The sequence below is a fragment of the Mytilus trossulus genome, chromosome 1, assembly GCF_036588685.1.
Source record: "Mytilus trossulus isolate FHL-02 chromosome 1, PNRI_Mtr1.1.1.hap1, whole genome shotgun sequence".
Classification (NCBI taxonomy): domain Eukaryota; kingdom Metazoa; phylum Mollusca; class Bivalvia; order Mytilida; family Mytilidae; genus Mytilus; species Mytilus trossulus.
The window spans coordinates 39,907,274-39,917,934 of NC_086373.1; the positions used below are offsets into that span (position 1 = coordinate 39,907,274).

Genomic DNA, 10,661 nt, shown 5'->3' on the forward strand with positions numbered 1-10,661 from the left:
CATAGAGAATAATACATGGCAAAATCCGTATCATATGTCGTATCATCCCGAGACATCAATATCAGCCCAAGGGCCTTTAGGCCCGAGGGATGATATTGGTCGAGGGTGATACGGCATGTGATACGGATTTTGCCATGTATTATACGCTTTATCATATATTTCAACACAAGAGTATTATATTATATGAACTGTTTTCTAATCCATAGCACTGGGTTACCTTAGTTCTACCTTTGTCTTGTTTCAAAGGACTTAAAAAAGAACTGCTCAATTCCTTATCCGAAGCACTTTGGTTACCTTACAATTTGCGTGCTGTTGTTTTAAAAACTATTTTGTTTATTATTGTTTTTATTTGTGTGTTTTGTATTTTTTAATATGAAAACTTGACGTTCGTGACGTCACATTCAATATAAAAAAAATTGACGTTCGTGACGTCACATACCAAAAAAATTACGTCTTTAAAAAAATTGACCTATTTTGAGAAAACAAATCTTGAGCAAAAAAAACAACAAAACTTTCTGAAGGTAAAAAAAAAAAAAAAAAAAAGTAGGGGTGTGATAAAGGGTAGGGGTGCGATAAAGGGTATGCGATAAAGGGTAGGGGTGTGATAAAGGGTATGCGATAAAGGGTGCGCATCAAAGTTGCGCGATATAGATTAAACAGCAGGCTATTTATCAAATATGCAAAACTACTGTATTTACTACTAAACATATGATAAAGTGTTTTATCGACCTTCGATTTATGATTTATAACATGTAATAAGACAAAATATTTTTTTAAAGTTAAAAATATATAAAAAGCAGGTCAGTGCATCGAATAGAAACGATGTAAGGAAAGTAGATAGATAAAACCTAGAAATCTGGACAATAGTCTGAAATATGTCGCTTTTCTTCGACAATATTTTAGAAATCTCATAGTTACAGTTACGTACTGATATCTTTTGAAGGGAAAACGTTGAATATCTTAAAAGTTGCGAGAATGAAATAAAATAGACTAGAATACCCTCTGATTTACAAAATGTAATTGTCGTAGAGAGGTATCACAAATACCTTAACATATTGGCAGAACGAAACACACCAAATGATTAGACTTTTGTGTTACTCATAGAAAAATAAACTCATCATAGATACCAGGACTAAATTTAGTATATACGCCAGACGCGCGTTTCGTCTACAAAAGACTCATCAGTGACGCTCGAATCCAAAAAAGTTAAAAAGGCCAAAATAAAGTAAGAAGTTGAAGAGCATTGAGGACCAACATTTCTAAAAGTTTTGCCAAATACAGGTAAGGTAAATACCGTTCATTATATAATATCTACACTAGTATTCCAATAAATTCATTTAAAAATTCCGCTGCTAATTTTACACCAGATATTATGAAATCTTACAATACCAGTAAATTTCACTTTTAAACAACAAGCACAATTATGTTTTACATTATGCATGTTTTACCAAGAAACTCTGTATTTATTGAATCATAAAAATGCCACTTTAATATTATGTAACATATATACAAGTATTACAGTTAATCTATTATACTCCGCTTCTATTTTTACACAGGATATTTAGAAATCGTACATTACCAATAAGTTGCAGTTTGCACTGAGAGTTTGCACAAATATGTTTTACATCATTCATGTTTTACAAAGAAACTATATTTTCTGAAAATTGATATAGCAACCAAGATATCAACTTATATCCTATATAAACACTTGCATCTTTCGCCAAATGTATAACTTTCCGCTGGATTCAGTACATTACATTAAAGGTAATATTTTTAATTTTATAACTATAGAAGCTTGAATACGAACTACATTCAATCATGTGTCTAGACATTTAAAGTGTGCACGTCAAACTTCAAGGACGTGATTATTTGATTGTAACGTTGTTGTTGTCTGTTATATTTTTCACTATTCTGTCAACTTTCTTTGTGTATGAAAAAGTTTGCTTTTTGTTTAATTTCAAAATAAATAAAAAATGTCAAGGCTGATGATCATGACTGATCAATTCATTTATTGAAATCATTTATTGAAATACAATATTACACTGAAAATTCAATCTATTTATAGTTCAATCTCTATTTATAAATATACATAACATCATAGTGATGTAATAAGTACTGGTAATGGTGACTTTCTGAAAATCAAAAAGAGCATAGTAATTAGTACATAACTGTCGGCGTTCAAACGTTTTTAAACGGAGAATGCAAAATAAAAAAAATAAAAAACATTGAAAAGCAATACTTTAAGTCGCAATTTTCAGTCAAGAATAGGTGCTGTGGCTTTTAACTAAATAAATTCACCAGTTTCAAAACAAATTGGAATATTGGTATTATTGTTTCAGTGATCTGATTAATAATGATTAAATAAGGTCTTCATTGAATGTAATTTAACACATTGATTTAAGAAATGTACTGGACCAGTGGTGAATCGAGAACTTTTCATAAGAGGGGCCCACTAATTGAACTAAAAGAAGGGTGGTGCGGTCATGCATCAGTGATTCCCTATATAATCAACCAAATTTTTCCAACGAAAGGGTGGTCGGCCCCCTAGCCCCCCTGGATCCGCCTATGTGGACATTTTGTTTTAAATCCTGCTATAATGATGGCGTTGTATATATACGTGACGGTTATGGTTGAGAACCAGTAACCATTTAGTATAACGTAGTTCTACAATGGGATGACGTGTTTAAGTACATATGTAGACTTAATGGACGGATGAAGCAGTACCTTGTAAAAATACTTGATAAATAGTCTTATTAATATGTTTTTGTTTAAAAACCGAATTCGTAATAAAGTGCACAGCTTAATATTCCAAACACAGTACAAGGTAGTTAGTAAAGAAAAACTATTTTAAGTGATATACATTTCTGAAATCTCGTACTGAAAAGTAAAAACTATGATTTGTTGCACATAAATTCGTTAAACATGTTAACTAATAGTATCTCGAAAAACTCCGAAACTTTTGAAAATTGTTTAAAATGACAAAAAAACGGGCTTTTGTTAAATCCTTTGGGCGTGCTCGTTCTTCATTCAGCCCACGTTTGAGTTTTTGTGCTGTGGTCATTTTGCGTATTATTGTCTATCATTTTTTGTGTCTGTGCCTTGTATAAATAGTGTCCTAATTTAGTTTTGATTTGGTAATGACATAGTTGTTTGTTTTGTAATGGTTAAGCACTGGTGTTAAACTGATAACCGTAACTGGAATTACGACGATCCCAATATGGCGACGGCAGACATAGGTTAACTCTTTTCAGCCATTTTTCTAAAATATAGTCCGTTGTGAACACGAGTTCCTCAGCTGTAATGTTTTTTCTATAGAATTACATCATATTTGAATCGTTACGGTGCACTATAATAATCGTCTTAACGCATAGAAAATTGATGTGATAATCGTAATTCAATGGCATTTTACTGAAAAATAATAAATGTATCTTCCAGTTTTTGTGTGAGTGAAAACAGCGATGTCCAGTTAAACTATGACATGAACACAAAAAAAAATGAAGCAAGTGACAGGTTAATACCTGGGACAAATCATATTTATATCTCGATTTATAACAATATGCATAACCTTTAGCAATATCCAATATCCCAAAAGAGCAATCCTATCAATGCATTGCTCCAAATTAAAGTCCCGTATAACACATTTTAATATGCCATATGTTTTACCTTAAATATCGCATGTATCCAATCGACATAGTCAATAAAAAGAGGGAATTAACCGCCCTATCCAATATTCCCTATACTACGGGGCTGGTAGTGGGTTACTTCCGATATAAATATATAAGTTATAACATTGATAACATTTTGGGTCTTCGGCAATATATGAAAGGGATGTTTATTATAAATTCCAGCAGCACGCCAGGAATGACACCACTCCCTATCCCGTGCCCAAAACAAGTCTCATTTATCATAAGTTCCCTTTTGTTTATATTCTGGGATGGGTCCACAAATTTTGAAAAAGGGAAATTGGGGTGCTATTAACTGAACATTTATACTAAATTGACGTGCGAAATGAACAATTTTTTCCATCTGTAACTTAACTGCATTATCGGATTAAATAGTTGATACCTGGTGTTTACATCGCCTTTTTCCATATATTTCAAAAGAAATACATTTAGTAAAATTTTTGAGTGAAATGTATCCTGGTTAAAATAGCCGTTCATATTATTTCCAATGGGTTCACTATTGTACTAATTACACTGATATATATGATTTTAAAACTTAAATTCAATGTTTTGATTAATTACCCATGTGTTTTAGGGATTTCTTTAAACGATGGGGATGGTAAAGGATCTAGAAAAGTTACCAGTTTATTGTTACTATTGTTTATTGTTTGTTACTTGTGCTTATTGTTTTTGTTAGCCATAACTACATGGCGCCGGGTATAACCCTTACAAAACATTTGCAGGATTTAAAATTAAAAAAAAAAATATATATATGAAATATAATGTGTATTGATAAATTACCTCTGAAGGAATCATATGTAGATCAACACAGTCGAAACTGGGTTAATTACAACGACTTTAATAGATTATCAAACAAATAATTTGTGGTTCAGGAAAATACATGACAATTAGGAAGGCTAATTTTTGTTTTCATTTGATAGAAAAATACTAAGCATATGGTAATTATGCAAGTACAAAAATGTTCTTTTTTCCCTCAACAATAATTTCCATGCATATATATGCAGCTTTCTTTGTTTATACCAAGTATTTATAATTTCTTGAATTAGTTTGTTTCTAATATGGCAGAATAAGCGATTTAATTTCTTAAAATTGCAGTCATTTTTTGAATTAATATATCTTGTAAGAAAATTTAAGGCCACATTTGATTTCCTGATCTTTGGACTATATAGGAACACACATTCATGTTTGCTAATAAACTCCACGTTAACATGTGCTTAACTTCATAACACACAAAGCATTTCAACCCTTCACTATAAATATTATTATTACATTGATGTTGTTACATTTCATAGTTATTTTTTTAGATTTCGAAACGTCAGTCACGGTCATGAAGTAGCTGCATTTTATCGTATGTATGGGCTATACAACTGTTTACACATTCAAAAAGGTGTGACATTTTTTTGAAAGTCCCTTTTTAAATAAAATACCAAATAATATTTCGTTTCAATTCCAAACATTTAGAGATCATGATGACATTTCTTTTAATTTTAAAAGATTCCCTCATTCCCATTTTTTGTATCATTCCTAGATCCTGGAGTTTTCGTGTTTTTTAACATAGTTCGTGTTTCCCCATTTCCAAATTTCTTGGAGCTTGTTCTCCTTTCCCATTCATATTTTATGATTTTTTATCATGTAGCTGTTTACATAATTAGAACTATTAATCATATATCATATGAACAATTGAAATGTTATAAGATGTAAGAACGTTTCCGTAATAAATTCATCACCATATTTTCATAATGTAGTATTAGATAGACAGTTTTTATTGTTAATATCAATCAAACACTATCCACGAGTATCTTCTATTATTTTTTAATACCAAAATTACGAGTATCATGTTTTGGAGTAACGATTATCATCCCTAATTTTTCGACGGCAACTTTCTAAGCGTTTAGACAATTATAGTGCACCGTTATGAATCAAATATGATGTAATGGTATAGGAAAACCATGCAGCTGAGTAACTGTTGACAAAACATTCTACATTTGAGAAAAATGACTGAAAAGATTTTACCCAGTTACGGTTATCAGTTTAACACCAGTGTTAAGGTTAAAACACAATGTTAACTACTATATTCCAATTTTTTGAGCCCGTCAAAATTTTGACGGGACGTTTTCTGTCTGTCAGGCGTCCAAATGTCTGACGTCCGTCTGTCTGTCAGGCGTCCATATGTCGCCCCGTTACTTGCGAAACACATATACACAGTTGTTTCCAATGATGGTCAAACGATCTGTATGCTTTTTGTTGATAATAAGATTTAAACTGTTAGACAGGAATGTGTTTTTTTTCACATGTCGCGCCGTATCTCAAAAATCGATTTATGATTATTGATTAACATTTAACACATTTCTTAGTTATATTTATCTAAGGTATGTATATATTTTTTTTGATGAGGGGCGAATTATGGTATACAAATGTCCGACGTCCGTCTGTCTGTCCGTCCGGCTGTCTGGTGTCTACATGTCGCACTTTAACTTGTGAACCACCTATCCAAATTTCATGTTTTGCTCACACATTGTTGTCAATATATTGGAATTCTATGCGACTGCCATACACGTGAGAAGTTTAGCAAGCTATAAAACAAAATGTTATCCACTTTTTTCTACATAAAGAAATTTCCATTTTGAATTTGGTTCGGATGACCTTAAACTTTCGGGAACCTTTATTCCTTGTTCCGTCTCGCCGTATTTGGCACAACTTTTTGGAAGTTTGGGTCATAAATGATCTTCAACTTTGAAATTGTTTACCGAAATGTAGACGAAATGCGCGTCTGACGTATTACATTATAAGCCTTGTACCTGTCAGTAACTATAAATTACAAATAAAAATATGTGATCAGTGCAATTTGACTGAGCAAAAAGTATCGTTCCAGTATAAACGATCTATATCGTATTTTGTATATCTTCAAACTGTTAAAAAAGGGCAGTGCTGTTATGGCGTAAACATACAGCTGAATGTATTTATTTTTTAGGAATCTTTAAGTAAAGTAATGGATGAAATTGCAAAAATAGATAAAGCTGTAGCAAGCTTGTGCAAAGGCGATGACAAAAAAAGTGATGCTATGATGATGATGGCACCAGACAGCAATTGGGACCAGTTCTTAACACCAGCTCCATGTGCCATTGCTTTGTTGGGAGATTTAATATTAATTTCAGCCGACACAGACTTTAGTCTTGACGAAAAACCACCCAGGGATGGCTTCAAGCTACTCCGGTATCCAAATTCATTCCGAGCATCATTAGTTCAAGTCAGCAATGCTGGATGGGGAGCATTTAATGAGGCACATACCAGTATGGATCAAATTCGTCTTCATAGTGGTAACGTGGATGGTCATGTTAAAAATGCCGTTAAATTTCTTATGCAAGGTTCACCGGATGAAGTAAATAGAATGTTACCTATGTCACTGTCTAAAATACAGAACATCGCTGACGAAAGCTTGGTACTTGCTAAAGCCATTGAAGACCGATTTATTGGAGTTATGGAATTGACAGGAGAACTTCTTGAAGCATCTACTAATACGAAAGGGGTTTATGATGAAAAAACAAAAGAAACTGAAATAGCAATTGAAGTCGCAAGAACAGAAAGAGAGTCAAGAATGAAAGAAATAAAAAACACAGAAAAAAGACTGAGCAACATGGACAAGGAGGTAAAAGATGCACAATCAGACTTTAAGGAGGCGATTGATAAAATTCCATCAGGAGGTGATTTAATTGGAATAGCCGTTTGTGAAGCAGTGATAGAAGGAGTACGTAATATTACTAGTTTTCCAAGCAAAATTTCAGAGGGGATAAAGAAGAAACTAGGAACAGCTGCTAGCAATGATGAAGTTGGTGAAAGAGATGATGCGTATTTTGATAACGAACTATCAAGACACCGTGTCTTCTCTCAAGTATCAACAATCACCAGGTATATCTACCAGCTTGTGGAGATTACAACAGGTAAAACTGATGACAGTGGTCAGCAATGTCCTGATATGGCAAGGATAAACCATGGTGATTTAGGTCGCATCCAGCAATTCATTGAAACAGCTAGAAATCATGTCACTAGTGAGGTGAATAGTGGAGAACTTCGTGAAAGGGTATTAAAATTATGTGATAATGCTGTTGACATTTGCAGTACACTCCAACGTCTAGCTAAAAGTATGGCAGATTTAGAAAATAGAAATGCTGTTGTTTTGGAAGCTGTTAACAAAAGTAAATGCCTTCAGAATGAATCTCAAAAACTCGAGGTAGAGGCACACAAAGCACTTGGAAGAAATCCACTGGATAACAAATCACCTCATTTATCCAAAATGCCTACACAGAGTGGAAGTTCTTCTGCAGTTACAGCAGCGACTGAGAATGCTCGTTATAAAACGGAGCTAGCGAAAGAAACCCTGCGAGATGCAAAACGACGTCAGGAAAAATCAGCTGATGAATTACAAGAGTCCAATGAAAAACTGACAAAAGTTTTAATGGACATGGCAAAACTTGACCTAAAGAAGATTGACTTTGACACTATTCGTGAAACTTTAGTTAATGGTATTAAGGCATTAGCTGAAGTAAGAGAGCAGTGGGGAAAACTTGTTCGTTTCTTTCAGATGCTGTCCAATCTAATCAAATGTTGTCTGCACTCTTCTCTGACGGATTTGTAGACCAGGCAACAGTTGGTCGTGAAATACAAATGACGAGTAATGCTGCACCATTATCTGATATATTTAGGGATGTCATTTTTGAACAAGCATCAAAAGCAAGCCAAGTTGCTTACGTAGTGCGTACAATTGCTGGAACCTATGTTCAAATATCTAATGAACATTTGATGGATCGAATCACATGCTTAGGACGTTTAGTAGCTCTGGATCCCAAGAAAGATGAACATGAAATAAGGAGGAAACGAGAGGAACTACATAATGGTTGTCAAGAAGCACAAAAAGCTATACTCTCTATTGTAATGAAACAGAAAGCGGAATTCAACGCAAAAGTGGAAGAAAGGATCGCAAAACTTCATGAAATCGAAAAAACAATGCCACCAATTGAACCTGAAAGAATTAAAGAAATAAAAACGAATGTGACATCTGGTATGGCAACATTTACCGATGATGACATTGATGATATGATTTGATCAAATAACTTTGAATCAATAAGAATCTGACTGATCGTTTTGGACAGAAAATATTGTCGATTATTATATAATGATGCTTCACAATTTAACGCATTTCCTAGTAGCATTTCACCAGTGAGACACTTCCCAAATTTTTAACTCTTTCAACAAAGTGTGGTAATATTTCAAAATATATACCAAATCATAATATATATAAAATCATGTATGGCATTAATGTGCGTTCGTTGTGATATGAATGTTATAATTACCCCTGGACGTTTAACACTTGTTTATATTGTTATAGGTTTCCTCTGAATTCTTTGCAATCAAACAAATTTTCCAATAAAGGGGCACTAGTAACGAGATATAAAAAAACATCTAAAATATGATTTTTTTGGTTCAAACATTAATGTAAGGGAAATAGTCAAATAATATTTCGCTTTTAGCATCCAGAATGGTTCAATTTTGGCAAAATAAGAAACATTGATGATGATTTTTTCACTTGCATGTGAAAAATTCGACCTCATTGAATCCGTATGCATGTGCACATCAATTTAGCCCCTTAGCTTGAGATTGATAACGCATAAATTGTCCGTGTTAAGTTATTTAAAGGAAAAGAATGTCAACATTGAAAGTGAAACAAAGGTAAATCATTTGATTGACTGATTCGATTCACAAAAAAAATCATTCTTGTAAAGGTAAAATCATTGATTTTGAGCATACATTTTTAATCTATAATATGAAGTTACATAGACCTGGAAAATCAAATTGCACGAGTTTCTTAATCTATTTATATCTATATTTATGTTTCTATCGATTGAATGGCCATCGAAGGTGTTCTGAGGTCAACTTGATAGTTAATTAGATGGCGTGTAAACTAAAATACACACGAAAATAAGCTACATTTCATCAAGCTCATGGCCTGTACACTATTTATTTAAGACTTTCCATAGTTTGGATAAATGTTTTATATTGTTATAAATCAAATCTGAGAATTTTAGTAATTGGTAAACATGAATTTGACAGCTGGTGTCCCTTTAAAGAAATTGCTGTAAATGAAGTTAGATTCTCTATGGAATACACAAATTGTTGTTCCAACTGCTTGATGAGATATATCATAGGTTTAGTGTAAATGTATCAGCACATTGTTGATATAAAAAAAAAACATTAGAAAATAAAAGTGTGATTATATTGTATTGTTTAATATTTATGCATAAAAGTTTAAAAGAAAATTAAAACAATGCAATTTAAAATTCTGATTGTTCAATTTGAAAATAGATGTTGATCTCCTAGACATGATTTCATTTTAAACTTATATTTCACTTTCGCTCGTTATTATGCATTAGAGTTAAATTATGGATCACAATAATTGTTTGAAAGTTGGTTCATCAAACATTTTCATGAGGCGTCTTCTGTTATTTGTGTGGTTTGGTTGCTGTCACATTGTAGATTCATTACAATTCGTTTTTCGGTTTTAAATTTTGTATATTTGTGGTCACCCGGGAACCAAGAACCAAGAAAAACGAAGAAACGTTTAAATAACCTACCAAAACGAGACAATCTAGATTAATTGAAGGGTGTGCAAGCTTACTTTTTTTTATATGAAAAAAGAAGATGAGGAATAATTGCCAAGGCGACAATTTTCCACGTGAGACCAAATGAGATGAGGTATAAACAACACAGGTCAGGTTTCCTTGTACAGAAAAAATAAATAAAGTGAGTTTGGAACAGCAAATAACATGAGCTTTTTTGGAATAGAATTAAGGGTGTCCCGATATATGTCGTTATGATAACATATCACCAACAAAAAAAAAAGAACGTAAAATGCATAGAGAAAAAGTGTTTTTGCATAGTATTGCGCATTCTATTTATTGCAATAAAAATCCTTACACCAAATAT

At 32.7% G+C, this 10,661-nt stretch overlaps 1 protein-coding gene across 1 annotated transcript; it reads left to right on the forward strand.

Moving 5' to 3' along the window:
* The first annotated feature begins 1,641 nt into the window (after positions 1–1,641).
* On the forward strand, positions 1,642–9,953 carry LOC134724464 (uncharacterized). Its single transcript, XM_063587495.1, has 2 exons — positions 1,642–1,764; positions 6,655–9,953. The coding sequence occupies exon 2, from the start codon at positions 6,673–6,675 to the stop codon at positions 8,314–8,316; it is 1,644 nt and encodes a 547-aa protein (XP_063443565.1). The 5' UTR covers positions 1,642–1,764; positions 6,655–6,672; the 3' UTR covers positions 8,317–9,953.
* The last annotated feature ends 708 nt before the right edge of the window (positions 9,954–10,661 follow it).

Coding starts and splice junctions, on each gene's coding strand:
- LOC134724464 (XM_063587495.1), top strand. CDS start 6,673: ATGGATGAAATTGCAAAAATAGATAAAGCTGTAGCAAGCTTGTGCAAA.